Source organism: Parus major, chromosome 4 (genome assembly GCF_001522545.3).
Source record: "Parus major isolate Abel chromosome 4, Parus_major1.1, whole genome shotgun sequence".
Classification (NCBI taxonomy): domain Eukaryota; kingdom Metazoa; phylum Chordata; class Aves; order Passeriformes; family Paridae; genus Parus; species Parus major.
Genome location: NC_031771.1, coordinates 10,293,875 through 10,320,067, shown reverse-complemented (window position 1 = coordinate 10,320,067; position 26,193 = coordinate 10,293,875). Strand labels below are relative to the sequence as shown.

Sequence of the window (26,193 nt, the reverse complement as noted above, 5' to 3'; positions counted from 1 at the left end):
CAAACTGGGGTGGGGGAAGGATTAGCACATCATCCTGTCTTATCAGTTCAATAAGAGCAGCTTAAAAACCACCATAAGTCAAATCAGTGCATATCTCCAATAAAATAATCTCTTCAAATCTCCATGTAGAAAACTAAGCTTTGCAGTGAAGAGGCTGGACCTGTTCTTAAAGCCAAAACCCCTAAGCTTTCTTCTTAGGGTACCAACAAGAAAATAAAATCTTTGAGACCAAAATAACTGAGTATTTGATACACAATCTTAGATAAAGAACCTAGACTCGGCTGCAAAGGGTTTGTGCAATATACAGCTGTTCTTTATCTTGTTGTCTGCATTTAGAACAACAAAAAGCAAACAGAGAGAGAAAGAACGCAGACTCACCTTTGCCTGCAGGCTGTGGGACTGCAAATCCAGGTAGCAGGAAAGGTACTCCTGTGGTAACACCAGCTGGCTTTAATTCATTGACACCGTATGTTGTTAAGGAAGTTATCAAATTCACTAAGTCCTTCAAAGCATCCTTAGATTCAGCTTCTTTTGCTTGTTCTAATCTAAAGAAAATACAATAAGATTAAGTTAGCAGCAGTAGTTTATCTGAACTCAAATCACTTTAGTAAGATCTGTTTTATCCTATCAGTTTAGAGACCAGTTAGAGGCATTTTACTGCCGTATTCAGTATTTTCCATTATTATGCAGTATTTTCCATGTTCATATGTCATACCATTAGGTCAGTCAACATTGGACTTACAAGAGCAAACAGTTACTTGCCACAGGAATTCACTTCATAAATCTCTCCTTGAACTCAACAGTCTGCTTAAATACCAAGGGACATGAAAATTACATTAAAAATGCTCTCACAGACATGAAGATACTGTATGGGAAAGTACATGGCTAGTCTGTAATTAAATAGATCTGTAATTAACTTGCTAGACTACATCTGCCACTTTGAGAGAAAGTATTTTGTGCTAATGAAGTGGTATCTTGGTAAAGGCCTAGCACACAGAAGCTTGGGATGAAGTACCCTCACTAGAACTACAAATTCTTACCACCTTTGAACACAAGAGAATGGAACTGTTAACATCCCATTCCAACCACTGTGTACTGACAGGAACACACCATCAGACCAAACCCTAAAAGTAACTCTGAATCACAAAACCATCCTCATTTTCCTGCTACTTCGCCACAAATAAAACCACGTTTAATGATTTACTAACTCTGTAGATCTCAGGAGTAAACTGGGGATCACATTATTCTATCCAGCTCTGTTTTGCTTCTTGCTGGCAGGTGACTGTGGGAGCCCTTTATAAACAACTCATTCTGCATCCTCTATCTTCCTCTGAGTCAGACTTGGCTGAGGAAGGAACCTCCTTCAAACAAGAACCTCCTGCAAACAATCACTACAGAAGCACTGAGCTCACCTATTATCATTCTACTAATCCTCCACATGCCCTGCCCTTTCACATCATCCAGGTGAAATTACCAAAGTGCTCCTCTTGCCCTCACAGATCTTCTGCAATTTCTTACTGAAACACCTTCTTCACACATCCTTCTGCTTTTCCAGCTCCAAAGCCTTTCCTCTTTGCAGCTTGAGACCCAGTGTCCAGTTTTCATACCTTCACGTGACAGTTATCTTCACAAAAGTGCCCCAGAGCTGAACAAGTCTCTGTGGGTAGGTTTGAGCCAAAACAGGGAGAATACATTACTGTGGTCCATCACTGACCAATACATGGGCTTATTCAAGATCACTCTTTTTTGAAAGGAACTATCTTCTCCTAGCAAACCGTCTCAGGAAGAAATGAGGATAACACATTCCTATGCTATTAACCTTTACTGATGTCACCTGATGATCCCAGATGTCCTCCTTTCTCAATAAGACATGCAGATCCCTAGACTTCCTATGCATTTGGCAGGGATCCCCCATTCTTTGATTTAAGGATGAGCAAGCTCAGGAGAGAATTTGTTTAAAGCACATAATCTACAGAATCACTTTTGTACTGCAATGTATAACATGACAGCATGTTCCCCTCATAGTTCCCCTAAACTCTGGCTGAAAGTTTCTGGAAAACAACTGCATTTGAATTACACTGTGCTAAATAAATGCATCAGTGAATATAACATACTCCAAAACTCCACTTATAGAACAAGAAAAATAACAGTTCCTTCACAGGTGCTTTAGCTTTAGTGGCACTAAAGGTAATTTATGAGTAATTTAAAGTGCGATTAAAAATTTCAAATGCCATGTCTATGTCTGGTATCCATTTAAAACAAACAAAAATCCCCCTCAGAGGTATACAATGTAGTGGAAAAATTAGTTCAAATATCTGGGTGCCAAACTCAGCATACGAACACAAAAAATAGGGAGAAAACATCATTAACATTTCTCAGTAATAATGTCTTAGGCATCTTTGACCCAAATATACTTTGTAAGGTGTACACTTATAGTTACCCAGTATGTACCCTGGATTTGTAAAATATATATATTTTACAACAGCAACAGCTAAGCATTCTTCTTCAGAACTTCATATCCAAACAAAGCAACAGAGACTGCCCATAGATTTTACACAAATAAAGCAACAGACACTCTTTTCTTTCTCAGTCAGAAAATTAAAGATGTTTTTTTCATGGAAAGAAAAAAAAGATCATGGATCTTTTTTACACCCAAGATTTTTTGGGGACAGGCATTTTCATTGCCATATTTTTTTTAATCCATTAGCAGCTTAGAAGTACTTTTAATTCAAGAAAAAATCCTTCATAGCATGTACCACATTTACATACATGATTTTTCATTATGATAGCATGACATGACAGTAATGTAATTATAGAATTACTTAGATTGGAAAAGACCTTCAAAATCATTGAGTCCAGACCCAACACTGCCAAGCCCACCACTAAACCATCCCCTTAGAAAAAAACAAAAGAAACTCCAACCAAACTGAAAAATCACTAGTTGCAGTCAAAATTTTATGTTCTGGATTCTCTCTAAACATTTAGTACCAGTTCTTTTTAAGCAACTGCTTTCTTTACAAAGCAAGAAACATTTAGTAATAAACCAGTAATAAAGAACAAGAAGTTAAACATCATAAATGGAGAGAAGCACAGAATTCAATGTTTGGTCCTAATATCATAATTCCATAATGATCTATAATCACTTATTTGTTTAAACCTATTCATCTACTCTTCATTAAGAAAAGTTTTTTGAAAAAAGTTCAGTTATCTGTCTACATTTCTTCAAGCACTTTTGCCTACCTGAGAAGGAGGTCACAGAGAAAGTTGTATCCTTGCCATATCCTAAAATCATCCAACAATGTTTGGGATACATCACTGGAGTCTTTGAGAAAACAAGAAAGTCCAGCAAACATCTCAACTATTTCTAGGGGAGAAAGGTCATCAGACTGCTGCATGTTCTGGACACAAGTGGACAAACATTCCTTTTCTGAAAAGAATTGCAGTGGAGAAATTTAGGATTTTACTGACATTAATGACAGCAAGAAGCATAACCAACACACAAACACAGCAATAAGGTAGCTTATTCGAGTATCTCTTGTCACAGAACACTTAATATCACTTGAGGAAGAGAAGGATTCTCAAGTGGCTCTGGATCAGAATCCTAATCACTTTTTGCCAACCCCTTCCTCCCTTTTACAACTTTTACTCTTATAAGAAAGAAACTGTGTAGATAAATACTAATTTTTACCTAAGAAGTCTGATCAAATAACTCAACAGAATAAAAAGATATATATAGCAACTGTAAGTAATTCTGAACTGTATTTTTTTCTTTTAAAACACAGTTATACAAAGCACTGACTTGAAGTTACTAAAACCCTACATACAAACCTTTACACCATGTCATCTTAGTCCTACTCTGGTTAGCATTTCACTGGCTGGCATCAAAGACAGCTTGTCTTGCCCTCCATAATTCTCACATTCCATCAGTTCATTATGTCAGTAACAAAAGGTTTTCTCAAATCTATAGTGAGATTTTAAGATGCACTCTGTTTTAAAGATGTTTCCTTAAATTAATTCCTACTTTAACTTTGAAGCATGCACAACACAAGCACAAATCTTTCTAGCTAGACTGATAACAAAATTTCCCAGAGATTAAATCAGAGCATGAGAGGGTGAAAGGATGCTCCTTTGCATATGATGAAATATCTTAAATTTTTCCTGAATATAAGATGAGCCTTGTGACATATGTTGTTATCTCTTAAGTCAGGTTCACTTTTTAAATCAAAAAGCAAGAGGCAATGCTGACTGGTTTTCTTTTTAAGACTCCATTACACTTTTTTAGGAGCCTAGAGAGTACATTTTCACATGCCAATTTCACTCCTCTATGGATGAAGCAATAATGGTAGCAGCTGTAATATGCCAAATGACAGTCAAAACTCCAGTTATTTTTTTTGTTGCACTTAATAACACTTATAACACATACTCATTCACCTTCTACACTCATCAAAAGCCCACCAGAAGCCTATCATCTTATAAGGCCTGTCTAAAAACACTCAACTGGTGACTATTCTGTACTTTTGAGTGATACTGTACATTCACATCTTTTTGACTGGAATTAGAAACACACTGCTAGCACAAGAAAAAACACAGACTGAAATTTTCTGTAAAGTATGTGGGAGCAGGGTGATGTATTTAATAAACCCTCAAAATGGTTCTGAGGAACCTTGTAGCTACTTGCTTCTCAGGGTGTGAGCAACCCAAAATTGTGGGTTTCTTTTTTTCCAGTAGGTGTACACTGCTAAAACGTATAAGGATGTTAGTTGACTCCAACAGTCAGTCCAATTTAAAAACTACAAATGCTTCCTATTTGGCCCTACAGTCTAAAAGCCTTAAATATAATATTAGAAACATATTTTATCGGATTTCTTACCTCAAGTCCTACATACCTAAACACCCATAAAGTTTTCAATTAATGCAAAAAGCATAATTTGTATGCAAAGCTGCTTCTAAGCAGCTAATATCCTCTCCAACACTGCTTTTCATCTGCAAGTTGTTGTGAACCAGCTTGGCACCTTCCTCTTTACCAGCTCCTTGCAAAGACAGATGATGAGTAAAGTACTATTTTTATTAGCTACCAAAATCTGTAATCAGCTACAGAAATGTCGCTGTACACTACAGTTTCCATGCCAGCAACATCCAGGATCTACTTGTCTTAAAAAAATGGACAGGAGACAAACTGGAATGATTCTGGATGTTTCATTCACTTGGTGGCTTACAGGCTGGATTAAGCCCATGAGATAACTTTAACTTGGCCTTTAGGATGCACAAAATCTTCAATCTGTAAGGCAAGGCGGGGAAGACAAGGGTCTGGCAGAAGAAATGCAGGCTGACTGAAGTGTGAGCAACCCAGTCAGTGAGAGAACAGGGAAACGGGCTCCAAACCCATCCAGCACAGGTATGGTTCTTAGCCAAACAGAAAGCCTCCATGGGCCAGGCTCTAAAAACAACATCCTTGGGCTGGACCACAGGGGAGGAAGACAGTTGCCTGTTAAGAATTAATGCATCTTCACAGCAAATATTTTTCAATACAGGCAGCTACTCAAATCACTGAAAGCCTTTCCTTTTGCTTATCACAAACTCTACACCAAATGAGAGAAAACTATCCTCCCAGGTCAAACTGAAATGAGAATGAGACAGGCTCAGCTAAGATCATCTCTCTCACTACACAAGGGCTTAGAAATGTTACATGTACGTAAATAAGTACATGTCCAAACTGAAAGTCTAGAAGCTTCCCTATTATTCTCATGCCTATTCCCAAATAAAAAATTATCAAAGAAGAGCAGAAAAAAATCCCAATAAATAATATTGAAGAAAGACACATACCATGGATGTATTTCACTACATTGACACTAAGGCCATGACGAGATATGGTCATTAGTACTTCTCCTGCACTCTTCCTCCAAGGCAGGTTATAGGGAGGGCACCATGAGGTTATTGCACTGAATAGAAGCTGAAGATCATCCTTCTGAGCCAGTTCTTCCGCCGGGGACACAAAACTGCACAATTTTACTAGGATCTGAAACAGGAAGTCATTAAACAACTAGCATTAATACCTTTCTCATTGCTAATTTTGCATAGACTTAGTAAAAGGTGAAACATTCTTCCATTAAGGAAACATTAAAAAAGGTAATGTGCTGTTTTCCCTTTGTGTATTCTTAACTTTGAACATAAGACAAGGTTATTCAACACGTGATTATTTTCAAGTCCCAGTTCAGTTTAAAATGCTTGCCCAGAAGACTGGAAGCAGAGTTTAAAAATCTTAGGCTGACACAGCGTATTTGCATGGATACCATGATATTCCATTCTTGGAGAACCTGCCAGTTGCCTAATTTGCAGGTCTAAATTCTGCACTGGAGGAGAAGCTCTGTAAGGGAAACTGAATACCTTTCTCATGCAGGAAGAAGGCTATTGATGGGTTCTTGGCAGAGCAGTAACCATAACATCTTGGTCAAATTAAGTTTGTCAGGAAAGGCTACAGCAAAACTGCAGACCCTACCCAAATAACTGGCACTTGGATCTGAACTTTGTAATTACTAAAACCAAGACAAAATGCAGCCATACAGGTGAAGCTACTATGTTGCACTCCCATTTCTGCATGTTTTGAGGATGTCTGATCTTTTGCATCTTGTGCAGGAAAAACTCAGGCTCCATCTCAGTAAACTGGAGGGAGGCTGTCTGCAACTGGACAGGGAAGTCTAAAACATCACCCGTTCCAGTCAGTTCATTTGAGAGCACTGCTTTATTATCAATACTTATGTATTTTGCTATGTCTATTTCAATCAGTAACAGCCAAAGATAACAAGTACTAGGACAGTTAGATGAAAACATAATAGTAGTCTACATGTTGCTCCTTTGAAGTATCTGTGCAGAAGAGCTGCATGCGCTTCTGTGCAGGAGGTACTTGTCAAAAACAAAAACTAGTGGAGGAGTAGAAATTTAACCTCAACTGTACTTGCAGGAAAATGCACCTCTCTCTTAACCATCAGTTTTTTAAGAATCAAGGAAGAGTAGAACCTGGCTCAAGTAAAACGTTTCTAGACTTTGCTCACATGAAGTATTTGCATTCCTCCTGCAAACTCCCTGATCTACTTTACCTTTCTTACCTGTACAAAGACTTTCTGTAGTAGCGCTCGACGCTCTGCGAGAGGTAGCTCGTTCTGTGCTCCTCCAACTACCTCAGGCACGTGCGGAAGGTCAAAAAACAGATATAGACATTTAACAAGTGTGGAAGGCACTGACATTGTAGTCATGCAGTCCACAGTTTTCTGAGGAAGAAAACACAGCGAAAAAATACCAGTTCAGCATATTATATATTCAAAACATCAATAATAATAATGCAGTTGATTGAAACGCTGTTTTTTTTCTCACACCTTTGGTGAGGTGTTGACACAGCAATACAGATTCACCATCTATTCCTGAGTGCCTACCCAAACAGTAATTTTAAAAATAGGATGATTTATTTACATGACAACAGCACCTCATAGCCACAGTTCAGAGAAGTCATTGCACAGGACAAACAAACCCTGTCAGTCTCTGCCAACAGAAGTTAACAAGTTAATTACAAGACCTTCAGCCAAGCCCTCATCAGCTATCAATTCTTTGTAGCAGGAGAAATGGGAGTGGGAGGAGGACTATTCAATATAAGCACTCACTTGGCAAGAAGGTGTAAGGAGCTTTAAGAAAGCAAGGTAGAAGAAAATATGAAAGCATCAGTGGGAGGAAAAGACAAACTGGCATGGAGGCTGGTGACATACTAGAACAGAGGTAAGATGATGTGCTAAATTTCAAAGGCAGATTAGAGCAGAAATAACAAACCACACAGCTGCCCAGAGACAGCTCTCTGATGGAGGGCAGCACCAGAAGCAGAGGCAGAAAGATTCACTACCACCCACTCATCACTGCTGCTGGCCTTGCTTTTTGCAACTGCTGTGGCCCTCCTCCAGTGAGTTGTGCAAAGTTCAAGGCCTATTTAGGTGCTGCATGTGCAATGTATCTCATGGGGCACTAAGCAGCAGTATGCAAGAGAAGCCTGTGGGCAGCAATAAAAGTTGCATGCATTATTCAAAAGAACATTACAAATTAAAATCTCAAAACTACTTTTTTTTTTCAGGCAACTGAAACCACAAGGAGCTAAAGCAGAAGTCCTGTGGCAGTATAAGAGAAAGAGGATCTTAACACAGAAAAGCAGAATATAGTCACATCTTTTAGTGAGTGTTCATGCAGTACACTTTATTATTGTTTTTGTCTCTTCCACCCCCATAATTTATTTTTAACTTTGCTGTTTCAGACTAACCTGTCCTGATGAAGCTAGTAAATTGATTGTGGTGAGCAGCATCCAACCTCTACTTGCTTCTTCACTTTGATTGACCTCCAGGAACTGGACTATGGCACGACTTGCAGCCTCTGTAAGAGGCAGTAAAAAGAAAAAAAGCAGTAAGAATTCAGTCTGCTAGTCTGCAGAAGGCAACTTATCCTCTCAGCAGCCTCAAGCACTGAGCATAAATTCACCTTTACAGCACCACTTGAAAAAAAACTAGGCTTGGGCCTATGCTTTCCAGACACATATTCCAGTCTTAAACACACACTTGGCTTTGACACTGGCAAGGCTGCAAAAAGTACATTCTTTGGTCATGCATCATCCTTTGACCAGCAGACAGATTCCAGTAACCTGCAGCAACTTTTGTTTGAGTAGTTCTGCCTTATCAAACACAATATACTTTTTCCAAAGATATGAAGTCATCATCAATTAGTGGCCTTCGTAGAAATAGCTGAAATTTATGAAAAAAAAGCACTGCACTGAAACAACAGTATGGAGGATAATGGGTATTGCAGGGAAGAAGAGGTGCTGAAAGACAAAAGGAATAAAAACCAGCTAAAAAAGTAACATTAAGACTATGATCAGCAATTACCACATCCCCATCCTACATTTTTTGAGAATGAAAACTGTAATAGCTTATGGATAATTCTTATGATCAAGAGCCACTTCTGGATTGAGCCAAAGACAAATACTCAGCCTAGCAAACAAGTTATCAGCCTCAATAAATAGATCAAGAGAAAAGGCAACCCTATTTCACTGCTGCCTGAATACACACTTATGTAAGAAGTCTATAATGCCAGTTGTGATGTGTGTCCATTACCTATAAGAGACATCTAAAAGCATTTTTCATTAATAACTGTGTATCAATCCTCTCCTGCATTTCTAGCATCAACTAGGAAAGAAAAGGAAGGTGAATAATATCACATAAAAAAGAAATTACAAAGGAATTACTAATGGAGGAATAAATCTGCAACTGAAGAAAAATCTGATTTCAATATTGGCTTGTTTGCTTCATCTGCTGTTAAAATTCCCCAGCACATACCTGGGAAGGAATTTATTTGAAAGGTGGCACATTTCATATGGCAAAGTACTTCTCAAACTTGCAGGATCAACTGCATTGAGAAGAAAATTTTCTGAAGCATTGCACTGTAAGCTGAAGCAATAAAGATACAGACAAAGGACTCTCTAACTACTTGAAGTTAGAAAGTGGTACACTTTATTATGGCTGGCCAGCACCCCATAGTCCTCTCCCAAAGATGTGCATGTTCCCCACTGCCCCTTATTCTCTACTTATTCCCCCAAGTATTACATATGCATAGGATTACACAATACATCTTTACATATTCATTGTTTGACTCCACCTGCTCTCCTCCCATATAGTAATGAGCTCCATGCCTCTCTGGGCATGCTCAGTTCTTCTTTTAAATGGGTCTGAGGTCTTTTTAATGAAACCTTTCTTTTCCTCAGGCTTGAACTTTTCAACTGTGTCCTGTTGGCAGCTCTCCTGGCTCTCTTGGACACAGTTCAGATCCCTTGCTTGCAGGTATGGACACGATTCTTTTCTCTTACACAACAGTCCATCCTTCTTGTCTCCTTCTAGAAATACAGCTGAAGACAAGCAGAATGATATATATCCTTGGGCTATTAATTTCATTTTGGCAATCTACTACTACTTTATTTTTTTTTTTTTTACAAGCAAGAGGTATGTAGCCTTGCTTTTAACTAACTACATCTAGTAATCATTAACTACCTATATTGCTCCTACCTTAAATTTTCATATGTTTCTTTTACTTTAAATTTTTTTAAGTTGCCCCTATTTCAGTTAAAATCTTAATTACCTAATTTTCTTAACTCAAAGCTGTGCAGGTTTGGTTCATTCGTGTAACAGCTCCTCTCTCAGATTTTTGCCTGGCAGACTTTTTCCCATAACAGACTTTTGTACAAACCACTGGCTTTTTCTTAAGGTAAGGACACTACCACTTCCCTCCATGAGACTGAGATAAAGCTTGAAATACCAAGGTGAAAGTTAAGGCAATTTATAAAACTCACACAAACAAGGACAAGTAGGAACTTCCCAGCATGCTGACCTGAAACTATCAGCACAAAGCACTGATGAGGTGGTTTGGAATATGAACAGGCCAACTTAGAAAGCACAACAGCCATGACATAGTTGCACTTCCTACACTAAAGGCATTGGCAAAATGCCAGAATTCCTGACAAAAGCCATTTTTCTTCAGTTCTGAGAGCTACGCATGTGTAAAGCCATGCACTGCTGCTACAAGGACAGTGCTCCACCAGCCCAACATGAGGTGTGATTTTGTAGGCCTGTTCTCTTTCAATCCCACCACAGACAGAGCTGGGCAAACTGGGTGTGCACAGACTCCTTTGGGCACAGTCTCCAAAGCCACCTGTGGAACAAGGGCTCATTCAGTCATCTTTGAAAGTGAGACTCAGAGGTTAAGTCCATGCTTCTGAAAAAGTTGCCATGCTGCTGGCATCCTGGCATAGCAGTTGAACACTATAAATAGCAGTTTTAAAACTGTCACTCTTCATTAAGCACTACCTAAAACACAGACAGCATTTTAAGTGCTGGAAGACGTTCTCTTCTCATCTGCTCTGAGCAAATTTGATAGCACTATCATTTAAGATTACCTTCTATCATCAGCATTAGACTTAATTTATTCTTTGTACCTTTTCCCTGTTTTTGAAGTGCCCTAGTCATCATTTAATATAACATCCTCTATGTGCCCGACTCTGACGGCCTTAGCCCTTCAACTTCTGCTGCAGAAGATAGCCAATTCAGGAGCAAGATATGCTAACTAGTAAAACCAGTAAAAAGGCAAAGAGAAAAACCTATAAAATAATACGTCAATATACCTATTGTGACAACTGTGCAAGCATGTACACATGAGTATGACCATGATTGTGTGGTTACATGGTTAACCTGGAATCAGATTTTCCAGCATGGATTCAGTATATATGGGATAGAGGCTTGGTAGAATCAAACAACAAAATCTGTTTCATGTGTAAGAGGTGCATTACATACTGGACTTCAGAAAATCAACAGGTAGCAATCAGTGGGATTAGACTCATTCAGATGTGTAGCAAAAATCAGTGCTCCAAGCACTGCAAACAGTGTTGCTTCCTATAGCAATAGCACTAAGGGCAAATTCAGTACAAGAAGCTTTTAATAAGATCGTCTAGAACCATAAACAGCATATAATACCATCATCAGACTTCTGGATAGCTTATTCTGGAGGGGAATATTAGTGAAAAAATATCTGTGCATATGCCAAGGATGGGAGGGGAGGTGCAATAAAAGGTATGGATGGGTGTGTCAGGGGGTGGTGAAGGCGAAACTGAAGTCAAGGATCCCTTCTCTAACGGAGCCTTCTAGAAGTCTTTGCTACTTCTTTTGGGAAATACCTCAAGACACAGTCAGGTACCTAAAGTTACAGAGTACAAATAATTCCAAATACCTAGATAGCAAGAGAGAAGTATCCGCAACACAACGGTTGTGGATGGTGAGACAAAAATTCACAACTCGTGCTCCAGTGCTCATGAGACAAAACAGCCTCATTCATTATTTAGAACTCACTTAAATACCCAGTTCAAATCTCCCGGGCGAGACAGCCACTGGCTGAGATCTTCCTCCCTGCCCAGCTTCCTGGCCATTGTGCTTTCTTCTCAGCTTGGATGGGGCTGGCCAAGGGTCCTCTGTAATTTATCCAGGGACATGTTCAGGCTTGAACTAGCTGAATTGGATCTGTGTTATGGTCAGATTCACTTTGTCCAGTCCAGGCCAGCTGTACTGTGACAATACTGTGACAAAGTATCAACCCAAATAAAAACATGATGGCACGAAGTCTGCCTTCCATCACCAGGAGCAGAGTTGGGCTGTCATCACATGTGGCAGATATGAAGTGGCTGATGCCTTTGCAGTGGGCAGAATTGGAGAGCTACTCATCCAAAGATAAAACAACTCGACTGTGCCAGCTTTTAGCCTCACTAACACAGATGATGAAAGAACAGGCCTTTTTGGATCTCTTGGAAATGCTCTGTATTGCACTACACTTGCCTTGCATAAGATCTGGTAGAAAGCACCAAAAGTAAGAGACAGAAAGTTGACCAAAAGCAGTGAGATATATGAGCCAGAACTGGCTCCTGATGAATAGTAGCTGACAGGACACTTCTTTTTCCCTTTCAGAGCAATTTCAATAAACACAAACTACAACCACCATGTATAGCAAAGTCCCAGACAGAACAGGAAAAACATGCATATGCAATGAAAAAAACAAGATGTGCAATCCCAGCACGTGAAATCATTTCCAACAGTCTCTTCTCAGCAGAATAGAAGTTAACATACCCAAAAAAGTCTGAAAGCAGTCCCTAAATACACTTACTTTTTTGACAAATATCCTCCCTATCAGGAAAACTTTAGTTTCATTAGAGGAAGAGCCTGAAAGGCACCTTAGTAGCAGAAGATTCCTTCAACTATCATCTGTAATTCACCCAAATGCAAGATGCACCTAAACGAATTATACTAACTTCTATGGATTGAGGATAAACAGAAAATTAGTTCTGCTGATTGACAGAGATAAACTGCAAAAAAAACCCCAAAACAATAAAAACAGAGTTTGCAGATTAATGGAACTTTAAGAAGAATAAAGGTAGGCATTGTCAGAGGCCAAATACAAACCACTGATGTGGTTTTCTGCTATGATGAAGAATGTTTATCAACTTGATCTCCCAAAATGATTTGAAGATGAGATAATGATAGTCTTTCAGCAGATCTGCTAGAAAAATGCCTGAGGAGGTTAAAAGCATTTTCAGTGGTGAAACAGTTTGAGTAGATCTGTGAAATATAAAGGAAAAGAAAGAAACTGCGGGCAGAACCCCTCCCCCCACAAAAAAACCTACAAACTAAAAAATCTAAAAAAAAAACCCAAAGAAAAAATTCCCTAAAAAATAAGAAGAAGGGTGAAAAAAAACCCCCAAACTGAAAACAAACCAACCCACCCCTCATGCCCCCCAAAAAATAAACCTTTAAAAAAGACAAAATCACTACACCATTCAGAGGGTATAAATAACAACTGAAAGTGCTGGAGGTAGGAAGAATTAGCAGAACAGTCTAGCAGTACATTAAAAATAAATTTAGCACTCAATATTAAATACTGAAACAAAAACAAACAGAAAATGCTGTAAATATGAAATGAAAAACTGACTGAAATTAATAGAGAAACAATTTAACTGAACTTAAAAGGTGCACAAAACAGTGATGTACACTAACTAGCCAAATAAAATTATAAAAGAAACCAAACAAACTTTTGAAACTGTCTTTGAAAGGAAGCAAAAAAGTTCCAGACCTGGGATGTACCACTTTGCTTTTTCATTATTCAGTTTTCTACCCTTCTTCAGTTTCTCCAGTCCTCACAACCACTAATTCATCTTCTGTCTACAGTATGAACTTCCAGGTAGCAGGACTGGCCATTGCTTACAGAATCATTCTCAATCTCCTTGGGATAAATGTTAATGCATTAAATAATAGGCCCTGACTGGATGTCATTTGCTGTGTTCAAGATGCAGACAATGGAAAGGACTGAGCTAGAAACTCATTTTAGTAAAAATGGACTAACTGCTTCCAGGTACCAAATCGCAGGTTTGCACACCCTCAACTGATGAACGATGAGAAGCTGTTTAGACTAAAAGAGAGGTGTTGGTCAGAGCCTTGTGCTAATAACACCAAGGTTGTGGGTTCAGTTCATGTAGGGGCCACTGACTTAAGAGCTGGACTCCATGATCCTTGTGGCACCCTTCCAACTCAGAATATTCTCCAATTCCTTCCCCAGCAACTTTAAAGATGTGCTGTTGGATTATCTGCATAATCACAGAACCACCAACTGCATCCAGAGTATGTCTTTAGAAAAATTCATTAAATGAAAGTGTTGCTTCCTCTCCAGCCACAGTAGCCATTAGTAGCCACATCGATTCTACCAAGTTTCAGCTGTCTCTGCCCCTTTTTTCAGAAGTTGTTTTCAACTCCGAGCCAGATGCACTTGCTCCCCAAAGAAAGGTTAATTTCAGAACTGAGACTACACTAGAAACAGATGTTTGAACATGTGTTTTACATAGTACTACCACAACTTTTTGATCAATTCAGACACAAAATTTGACTTATTTTTGGCAAATGGGGCAGCTGAAAATCTCAAGCATATAAAGCTATCTCACCCCTGACCCCACCATCTTCTAAACAGACTAGTTACTCCATGGCAAGGGAAACTATTCACTAATCCTCACAAACAGTTACTGCTGTCACCTGAAATTCATCACTGTTGTACAGCAAAGACTGAAACCTGCAAGGTAATTTAACTCAGATTTAACTTCTTCATTTTTCTTACTATCCCTACCAGAGAAATAAGGCAGCTGAAATTGTAGCTGAACACACAACTACAATGGCAATGTTCAGAGACCACTTAAGACAGGGTGCTGGCACAGTTACTACTGAATTACAAAACACTGTTCTGAGAAAACTACTATAGTCTGCCAAGAATAACTGAGATATGCCTCCACCATGGCAGGCATTACTCACATAGCTATTAGCATAAATATTGAAAGGCCTGATGAAAATAATTGCCCTGTGTTCCATTATCAGATGGATTAGGAAAAAAATAAAATACAAAGCAAAGGAAAAAAAAACCCAACAAAACAACAACCAACATACTGAAGGCAAGATTTAACCATGCCACATTCCGCACAGCAAAATACTGCCAACACACTTATAGAAATCAAGTTCTTCCAAAATTTCTTCCCTGTCATTAACTACCAAAAGCTGACTTTCGATTGTATGGAAAGCTTGTCTCTAACACAGGCTTAGCTGTTTTGTTGGCTTACATGGAGCACTTCACACCATCAGGAAGTTGCCCTTATGTATTGTGAGACACATTTCCTGCATGTTGTTACTGAATATTTTTACTTTTAAAAACATGCTAGGAGATACAATTACCTGTCAACAACTATTAAGATCTGTTACATCTTTTTCTCTGAGACACAAAAAGAATGGAAGTTTTAAAAAAAAATATGCAAAAGTCCTCACAATCCACAGACACAGTATGATGTCTCTAACATAAAACATATTCTAAAAAGCCAATAATTTATATTTTTTAAAATCAGGATCGCAGGAAGTGTGTATCTAGCGCTAATCATTTTAACACAGAAGTCTAGAAACTGAATTTTAACATCTTGTTAATTGGTTATTTCTGGAGAGGAAACTGCAAGTCACTGGTCCCACCAAGAGTCACAATGCAATTGCAGAACATGGACACATCAGGCTTTTTTGAGGTCTAAAAAGAGTTTACTGAGCAGAGTAACAGCAATCCTGATAACAGAGGAAAAATGACTGCTTTCTGTTTTAACAGAAATATTGGTATTCATTACAATGAAGCTTAGAAGAGCACTAAAGTGTCTTTTTAGTCATTGTGGTCACGGTTCTAAGTGTGCCAGAAAACACAAAAAAAACCCCAAACCACCACCATCAACAAAAATCTACCTCTGACTTGTGAGGTTTTAAGGATAGGATTGTCTTGGAGCAACAAACAGAGCTACGGCTGAAGTAATAAACACACAAAAATGGTTATTCCCAGCAGAATCCAATTGACTAGCAGGCATAACAGATGTTCCCCAGGAAAAAAGGTCAAGCCAACACCTCTGTTCTGCCAGCATGGCTGTTGGACATTTATTTCCCCCTAATACTCAAAGAAAAGACATTTTGCGGCTGTTTACCCATAAAGAACAGGTTTTGTCTATGATATCTGTTTAGCCATCTGGAATGTTTCACTGCTTCACTGTTAGTCACTCTACTTAAAATGGAAATATATTGTAATTGGCACAGTTTGTGACTCCTGACTTCTTGCACAGTAATTTTCACAGCCTTTTCCAGTCCTCATTTACCACCAAATCCAAACTGAGAACACAGCACAGATCTTAAAATTATCTAGTAGGCAAAGACTTGATACTTCTTGGAAGCACTCCTCTTCAGAAAAGGAAGTCTAAGAGGAAAGCCAGTGAAACTGCCCTCTTGGTGCATTGTCCTCAGTTATGCAACTGCCTATACAAGATCAGATTCTGATACATTCAGGGGTCAACAGAACCAAATCTCACCCTGACATTTAATAATCAGAGGAGGAGTCCACTGACATTTTTCTAGGACTGGCACTGTTGGTCCCAGTGTGGGACTTGGTGTACTTTTACATCTTATTAGCTTCCTGGCCAGCAGATAATTTGAAATGCATAGTTTTGGAATGTTAACATATCCAAGTGACACAACACACCACCAACAGGCACCTCAGGCAAGATGAAGCAGTTCACATGCATGGTCTCAGCATCCTTCTCCCAGTAGGACATGCAACTCGGCTCATGCCTCTCTCTCTCGTCTGATGGAATTTTGTGGAACTCAGCTTTCTCCATAACCCAGGGAAGAAACTTCTAACTTCTTTCTCCTCCTCTCTCTCAGTCCAAAGGAACAAAAGACAACACATTTTCTTTGCTAAAAATTCAGTTTCTGAGCCTGTACTGTTGCTGTGAATGGCAGCTGGTAGTATTCTGACCGATCTGAAAATCATGAGGCACTGATGTAGAAAAGGCCACCCTTGTGCCCCATGCAATACCTGTGGACTTATTCGATGCTCTCCGTCGAATTTCAGTCACCATCAATCGTGACACTTGAGTAGTAAACTGCAGGAGGTCCGAAAATTTCTCTGTCATTGTACTTGGAGGAGCATTTCCAAACACCTAAACCAAGAGAAAAATGGATGCATTAAAAAAAATCACTCACTTTACAAGGATCACTACAAATCACCATGTTCCTCTGTGAAGAAGTATTGCTGTGGAGATTACAAGTTTTTCTTTACATGCTGCAGCATTCATCACTGCAGTGGTTTGCACAGTGCATGCTCTAAGATATGTTCAGAGCTGGAATTCAGACCTCATTCAAGGATGTAAAATCTGATGAATGGAGGGGAAAAGAAAGTTTTAGGTTTTCTTGCAAGACGAAAACCCTGCAGAGCCCCAAAAGACTGAGATTGCACCTAATGGGGTAAAGAACAGGCAACAGACCAAATTCTCCAACAGGAATTCTGTTTTTAAGATCAACTCCTTTACTATCTATTGGACCTAAATAGAATGACATGTGTAAAGTCTTTTAAAAGGACTAGGAATTCAAACTGCCCTGTTATGTCCTTCCTCAATAAACTGACAATACCAGGAAGGCTCCCATGTTGCTGATATCAAGGACTTAGTCTCCTCTTTTGAGATCCTCCTGAACATAACGGGCTTTTTTTATAAATTTTCACTTAATTTTAGTAACTTATTCTTCATGATTAAGCATTGATTTTGTTATTAAATAATGCATTAGATCACATATAACAGGGAGAAATGTGTTAGCTCTGTGGTATTGCACTAAGCTGTGGAACACATCTCAAAATGGATTAGCTAGTTGCTACAATAATTTACTCTTCATTCAAGACTGCACAAAAAAGGAGTCTTTATCCATGTTTCCAATGTAAAACTCGCACTAAAATGGTCACAATAAACCCACAATATTAATTGTAAAACAAAGCATGCAATCCAAATATGGTATCATCACTTGTGTAGTGCTGAAGAAATAGAATAGCCTGCTAAACACCTGAACAGTCCTGCTTGTATAAATTTTTCTCTCTTATAGATATTTATGTAACATTCAGGAATGTCCCTGATGAGCATAAAATATGACAGTATTTTTCCAGCAAAAGTTAAGTTCTACAGCTTCTCCAGGTTATGCTGGCCTCCCTGAAGGAGGATGTGCTCTGCAACAGTACAGTTGATTTGGACTCAGCATCTGCTTCACCCTTGTATCCCTTCTCTGGGTGACCCAATTATCCTACTACAGCTGAGCTGCTGACATACTCGGCAGAGGTCATTCTCAAGTGTAGGGACATCCAGTGAAATCCACGATTACAGCCAACAGGTAAGGTTGGCTTATGCAAGGTAACTGTGATGCCAGCCCTAAGTCACTGAAGAAGACTTAAAAGGCAGAAGGAAGAATAACCTTTGTTGAAGTTTGACTTCTTACCTTGCTTAGTATCAGTTGCTCTGGCACATCACAAAACAGCCAAAAATATTTTTCCTGTCTACTTCCATTGCAAAGTCATGATAAATGGAGCCAGAAATACAACATTGAAATGGAACACTCAGTTTCCTCAAAATAAAAATAGTTTTCACCAAAGGTTTAAATATTTTTCATACTGGAAATTTTGACCACCATTATCATTAAAGCAAGCAAATGGCAGACCAGACATTACTGACAGACAACTGTTTTCTGCAGACCAAGAAAAACACCCCTCATTTGAATTACTGACTACACAACATGCCTAGCGTCCCTAAATATTTCACAAGACCTCCTTTTGCAGTTGTCTGCATCAGCCCCCAATTCATCCAAGAGCTCCTAACTTCCACAAGGCTGTAAAAAGGGAAGAGGGCCTTGAGGTTTGCATGTTCACATAACATAAGCAAGATTATCTAGATCAGAATGCACATTAGGATCTTGTCATCACTAATTGTTTAAAGCTCTTTCACACCCAGACCAAGTGAAGAGGAAAAACCATCGGCCCTGTTACCCGTCTTGAGCTTGCTCAGATTTGTCAGCAGTTCCTAGGAAATGCAGATAACTCAGAGCTACAGTAAAAGGTTAACTGAGGTAAAGTGGATTTTAATTAGTTGCCCCATGACCAAGTTTGCACAATGTAGAATAAGCATCTCCGTAGGATATTTATATACCCTTTGACTAAAAGTAGTAGTAAAAACCAGCAGCAGGATTTACACATTTTAGCAGTAAATAGTCTTTTTAATAAGGAAAAGCAAGGCTCTTTCAAGATAATGTAATGATATACCACTTATTCAAAACCAGCCTCTTCATCATTCCATCCACTTTTCTCACACACTGCACAAGCGTTACCACCACATTGGTAAAGCAATGCTTCCACAAACTCACTGAACTCTGAAAGAAGCCTTTTGACTACTCTTCCATGGGGCTGATCTTTTGCTAATTATGCACCAATTTAGCTTTTCATTACTATGTGATTCATCATTTCATAAGCCTCCCTGAACAACGAAGAAAAATAAATGATTTGTAAACCCACTTGTTACCAGAACTATCAAGATGGTTTTATGCACAGCAGGTTTGAGATATGCTCTATCTATAAATCAAACTTAAGAATGCTTTAGCTCTACTGAATTTACTGATTAATAATCCTCAAAATAAAAAAAAGTAAAAAGGAGATGAAGCTGCATTTTGTACAAAACTCGAGATACCTCTGATGAAAGGAAAAAAACCTCAACTCCACTGCTAAGCAAGAAAGACTTAAAAAAGCTCCTGGATACCCTGGTTATTTAACTGGCTGTCTGCTGCTGCCCACTTGCATGCCTCTGGGAAGCAGAGTTACTTTCTTCACTCTAGATCTCTGCACTCAGCCAAAATAACACTTCTCCCAGGACTCCTTACTTCATTTTGTGCGCGCACACACACACTGATTCCAGCCAAACACATGCAGCTCCCACTTCCAAAAGCTCACCACTCTTGTATAGGAGACATTCTGGACTACACATTAAGGAATGGCATAAAGTTTTGATCTGAGAGTCACAATTTGTTTGAAGTTCCTCCTCCTAATACAGACATCCCAATTTTGTGAGAGAAAATGCTTTTATGATACACCCTCATAATCTTTTCTTAAGGCAGTAACAGAAAAAGTACTCAATCACATTTAAAATTCTTGACCAGAATAAAGATAGCCATGCAAAGTAACTGATGGATGGATTCAGAGTCTGAATTTGAATCAACTTATTTAAGGATCATTTAAAACATATGCAGCAAAATATTATATTTGAGAAACAAGAAAAAAAATTAGAAAGGAACTACTAATAATGTTCTCGTGTTTCCTGTCAGCAAAACTGTCCCTTCTCAGAGAAAAGTTGTGTCAGAATTTTAGAGTGAACCAAAATTTACCGTATCTGCCACTGAAAATCGCTTCCAAGACTCTTTAGAAAATGAGATTTTTTTTCTTATACTATTTTTTATTCCAATCAGAGCTTGTCTTTCTGTAACCTGCAGTTACGAAGCTAGCAGGATTTTTCCAAAACAAGCTGTACCAAAAAGAGTTGACGCTCCAGAAGACATAAAACTAGGTAAGCCGAGGAAACCACAGCAGACTCTGTATGTGAACATCAAAAGAAGGTGGCATTAACCGGGAATCTAAAGAGGCAAACTGCAAAAGCAGAAATAGATGGCATCACAACTGCTCAGTCTCTTGAATATGAGAAAACAAGAATGCCTTTACATGATCCCCCTATAACAGAGACAGGATGAGACCTGACTGATCAAGAAAAATCAGTTTTGTTTGGGTTACACTATCCCAGTTCATCCATGACTGATAATAGCTATCAAGGTCTGTAAGAAAGGCAGTGGAAGAGCAGAAACAACAGCTGCTTTCCTCACTATGCCAAGCTATGATCCAGATTTTTGTAACAGAAAACTGAAGCGACAACATCTGGTTTTTGTCTGTATTTGTGTCATGAAGGACAGCTCCAAGAAGTTCACAAGCTCAAAGCAGGTAGAGCTTGAGGACAGTGATGTTTAAACTAAACAAGGAAACTGTGGGGGAAGAAGAGGAAAGAAGAAAACAACCAGAAGTAGGACTGAAAAACAAAACATCTGGCATAAGAATGTGCCTTCAGCATGTTCACTTCAGTGAAGAAAGGTACAAAAGAGTCTCTAGGACTCAGAGAAAGGAGCCCAGAAACAAAACTAGATGGATTCTGCAAAGAATAGAAGAGACATGGGGAACCTGGGGAAGGAAAAGCTGCTACAAAAAAAAAAGAAAACTGAGAAAAAGAGTAGCCAAGATGCATTCACACAAATAGAAATCACAGAAGCCATCAGTCTGTTCAAGAATATAAATGGTACCTGAGATTATTTAGACAAGAGCTGATTTTGATGAAGTAAAAAGAAAACTTGGGACTACTGATTTGGTTTTCAGAATGCTTCAGCAAATGAGCTGAATGAAGGACAGTTAGAACAAGTGGTGCCAAGACATGAAGTAACTTCAACTAGGCTTCAGCAGAGTCCAGAGGAGGAGCTGAGAATTAGGACCAAGCCAGTAAGCGGCATGGGGTGGGGGTGGGGGAGAATGTGTATTAAGAAAGAAAACAGAAAAGAGAAAAGGCATAAACAATGGGGAAATTAACACTTAACTATTTTTTTTAATCTCAGAAGTCTAATCAAAGTCTTTCTTTAGACTGCTGCACATGCATTGCTGAACTAGTTTTACTTAAACCCAGTAGCATCACCGACTGCAATTTCTATAGATACAATGCTTCTGCCAGTAGTTACCACAAAGGCTAAGAAAAAATTCTTCTCCACCTGCATATCGGAGTAAAGTGCTGAAGAAGCTCAAGTGGGGGACTTCTGTTTCCCAGAAGCATCAGCCTCATGTAACCACCAGAGGGAGATTTCTAAGCACAACTGCATCAAAATAACCTTCAAGGGCTCAAGGCAAGATTAAAATTCTACTGTGCTAATTTGTAAAAACAAATCAAGAAAGTCCATAACTAAGAGGCATATAATCCAAGAAGATAAATTAAAGAGGAGGCATATGAACTGAGCTTACTTCTCTCAAACTCACACAACAGGTTACCAGTAGAAATAAGGCCTAGAGCAACAGAATGGCATTCAAGTGATCCATCCACTAAAGCACACTACCTAGGAGACTGAAAGTCCTAGTAATACTATGTCTCCATTAGGATTAATTTTTCTACACAGTACTGTTGTAGTTTAACCTCAGCTGGCAGCTAAGCACCACACTGACTCATTGCTCTCAGGTGGAATAGGGCAAAGAAACAGCAGGGTGAAAGGTAGAAAACTCGTTAATTGAGATAAAGACAGTTTAATAGGGCAAGCAAAAGCCACATAAGCAAGCAAAGCAAAACAGGGAATTCATTCACTGCTTTCCACGGGCAAGCAGGTGCCCAGCCTTCTCTTCTCCAGGAGAGCAGGGCCCCATCACGGGTAACAGTGACTTGGGAAGACAAATCACTTTGAACATCGCCCCACCTCCTTCTCCTTCTTCCTCCTGTTCTATATGCTGAGGCTGACATCATATGTAGGGGATATCCACTGGGTCAGCTGGGGTCACTGTGTCTCCTACCAGTTCCATTTGCACTCCCAGCCTCTTCACTGGTAGAGTGGGGTGAGGAGCAGAAAGGCTTTGCCTCTGTGTAAGCACTGCTCAGCAATAACTAAAACATCCCCATATTATCAGCATTATTTCCAGCACAACTCCAAAACACAGCCCACACTAGCTACTAGAGAAAATTAACTCTATCCCAGCAAAACCAGCACAAACATGTAAGCTGCTCAGTCTCTAACACCTTCATAAGCCACACTTTCAACAAAACATCCTTTTAGTTTTTGGATTATTCCAGTTCTCTGGTGTAGCATATACAAGCACAAATCCATCACCCAAAAAGAAGTAACAAGTAAGACCACACAGCAGGGAAAAAAAAGAAAGCTAGATCTCTACCTTAAACTACCATCAAAATTATTATTCACAATAACTTGGCAGGGTAACTGAGTGATGTAAGACATCAGGAGGATTTAGTTCCTATTAATTCCAGTGACAGTTCCCATAGTTCTGCCTCCAAACAAAATCTCAGTGCCTGAGTACAAGGGAGTAGTGAAACACAAGTGATACAGTAGAAGTGGTTATTATATATGATTATTTGTTCAAAATCTCCCTTGTCCACGAAGGTGGGTTCACACTCAATACATAGAAAAAGGCCTATTAGGGTGATAAGAACATAGAAAATATATCACATGACAAATTACAATTATTCAGCTCGTGTAGCCCAGACAAACAAAGTTGACAAGACATACTATGATTGCTATCTCTAAAAATATGCATCAGTACAATAAATGCAAAGAAGGGAGAAGAGCTATTTAGACTCAAGGAGAGTACTATCACACATAAAAAGTGGGTATAAACTTGTTCCCAAAGTTTAGGTTGGAAATCAGATGACTGTAATAGCAGTGAGAACTGCAGGAAAGCCATCAGTTTACATGCATCTGTGGATTGCACTTGAGAAAAAGTGATAAAAAGGCAATCTCCAAGGTAAGTTTATGCCCTAACACAGCAGTGTGTGAGGAGAAGGGAAAAACTGAAAGGATGCAGTGGGACAAAACTTCTTGTGCTAGAACCAAAAGGTCTTGGGAATATGAAATATGAAGAGATAATTCAAATAAAGAAAACACTTCCTGCAAATTGCCTGGCTTACCCTGTTGAACACTGGCAACATCATGTAAAGTTTTTCTTCCTGCTCTTTCTGGGTCATGTGCCGTGGAGGATGACAGAGCTCTGTGAAGAGGCGCCGAAGATGCATCAGGCCCAGTGCATTGTCCTGGGGGCTGCACTCTTCCTGCCGAGGCCGGCCCATGATCCTCTTCACCATATTCATCTTGGCTGACTTCTGGAAGCTCCCTCGTATCCTGTTCAGAAAGGAAAAGGAACTTGCTGAGTACAAGAGATTGAGGCATTATTCCATCAAAGCCTTTAAATACATGGCACCCTCTCTCACAGTAAGTACTATACTGCAGTTAAGAGCATTAGCTAATTTTATATGCCAGGCATTGATTAGGATGTGCCTGGAGGATTTAAAGCCAACAACTTGAAAGAGAAAAATATCCAATATTCTCCAGCAGAAAGCACGGCTGGCCAGGCTTTGAACACTGCAAAATGCTTTGGTATGTTTTATTGGATGAGTTTTACGATCCTTTAGTGCACATCCTACAGCATTTACAACAGTGTTATCTACATAATGCAAACTATTCTCAAATTAATTCTAGAATAAAAACAGGACTTTAAAATATAATCACACAAGATCTTCCAACTCTCTCAGACATTGGCTTTATCATACAGACAAGCATAGATTTTTTTTCCCAGACATTTATTTCTATGCCAAACAGATAAAACTATCCAGTGGAGCTACCATTCATCTCACCACTCAGCTACTGGCTTTGCAGAATAGCACCTCTGTTTTCAAAACAACACGGACAAAGTCTTCTAACTGTGCAACTCAAGTCTGTCAAGCAGAACCTTGCATGAAAGGTGTGAGGGTCAGAGCAGAAAAATTCCTGAAATGGATGTAGCCAATTGGATACTGCAGCAAAATGGACTAATCTCACAACCATGTTCCTGTTAGGGAAGGAGTAAGGGGAGTACATGGAAAACAGTTTCTGCTCCATATATAAATGCCACCAACAATGAAATTCTCCACTGAACTGCAATGCCTACATCTCACTGCTTAAATGCAGCTGAAAAACCAAAGGGCAGTAACAGCTATAAAAATTATTCAAGAGTAGAAAATGCCTTGAAGCAAGAAATTTGAAGAACTTAATTATTTAAATTATCAAAAAGAGAGGTTACCACAGAGGGTCAATTAATAAAATGAGAAGTGATGATTCCAAAGATGCTGTAATTAGAGCAACGAAGGGAAAATAGACATTACTGAAGAACTCCAACCCAAAGATTAAGTTGTGATGAAAGAGTAACTGGATGCTAAAGCCAGGAAAATAACAATAACAAACTGGAGCTGTAAAAGTGAAGGCAATTAACTATCAATAAGAAATATTAATAAAAGAAAAATACTATCTCTCTAACCCAAGAAAGACGTACCTTTCTGGTACATGTTTCTGGAACATGTTCATAAAAAATATTCGTAAAGTATAGGGGAGTGGAGGGAGCTAACCCTAACTGTCCTCCCACCCCCCCGCCAGAAGTAACCGAATTCCAAAGCAGATACTACTTCTGGAGTTATTTCAGAATTATCTCCTCCTATGTTTCTCTCCTATTAGAAAAAATGCTAGTGTGGGCTAGCTATGCAATGTCATCTGAAATACATTGTACATGAAAGCTGAAAGAATTTCTGTGATTTATCTTTTCCTGCCCAAATCCAGTGATATTTTCTCTGATTATCACAGCATAGATTATCTATCTAGGGAAGAAAGCTGTCAGCTCTGGGACCTCTAGCATTAGGCCCAAATCTTCGATATGTGAAAGTGAACAGTGAAAGAACAGTGTTATATTGCTACTTTGTCCTTTACAATCATTTTGACTGAGGTTGTCTTTGATTAGAATAAGGCCTACAGAAGAGAAAGCAGTACACCTAAATCTTTTCCTATTAACAAAAAGTTAATAGAAAAAAAGAGTCTTCCTATTCTACTAAGTGAAAGCATCTGCACAATCCTCAGTCAGTTGCAACTATCACATGTGACTTCAATTCAGCAGTAAGACCTGGCAGACTCCTTAATGCCAAAAATAAAAATATTCCAGTATTTTCAGTAACAGTCACTTGACCTGTTCACAACTGCTTCTTTATAGCACATGACAATCAAGCACCCTGCACAGTAATTAAGAGAAGCAAACCCCAAAGTTAGGGAACACCAGTCTTGTAAATTACTGTAGAGCTTGATTTTGGCCTGGCTCTGCACATGCATTGCAGTAGAGTCTTACACTGCATGCTCACTTCCTACAGCCCTCAAAGAGCCTCCTGCCTCTCTCCACAGATGCTTCATGAGCAGCTGGTCAATATTTTGTTACTTCGTCCCTCTGAGCAAGATGCTACACTTTGGTTCCTACAACCTGGACTGAAATGCTGCTCTGCACACCCAGCAGTGCACTTCCTCAGGGATTCCATCCCACTCAGCTCTGCCAGATCAGAATGCATCACAACTAATAAACCAACTTCCTTTCACAGATATGCCCCACAGCACAGGCATTGCAAAAGCTTCAATATGC

The 26,193-nt window shown here is 39.1% G+C and overlaps 1 protein-coding gene across 8 annotated transcripts in view; it reads right to left on the bottom strand.

Moving 5' to 3' along the window:
• WDFY3 (WD repeat and FYVE domain containing 3) overlaps positions 1–26,193 on the bottom strand; it is a 156,118-nt gene that overhangs the window by 80,364 nt on the left and 49,561 nt on the right. For all 8 annotated transcript variants that reach the window (XM_015624781.3, XM_033513386.1, XM_033513388.1 and 5 more), the window contains 7 exons: positions 23,675–23,885; positions 16,981–17,104; positions 8,294–8,403; positions 7,104–7,265; positions 5,824–6,016; positions 3,241–3,427; positions 379–545 (listed from right to left, as the gene is read on the bottom strand). In XM_015624781.3, the coding sequence (XP_015480267.1) occupies positions 379–545; positions 3,241–3,427; positions 5,824–6,016; positions 7,104–7,265; positions 8,294–8,403; positions 16,981–17,104; positions 23,675–23,854 (1,123 nt within the window). In that variant the 5' untranslated portion in view covers positions 23,855–23,885. The remainder of the gene's footprint in view (positions 1–378; positions 546–3,240; positions 3,428–5,823; positions 6,017–7,103; positions 7,266–8,293; positions 8,404–16,980; positions 17,105–23,674; positions 23,886–26,193) is intronic.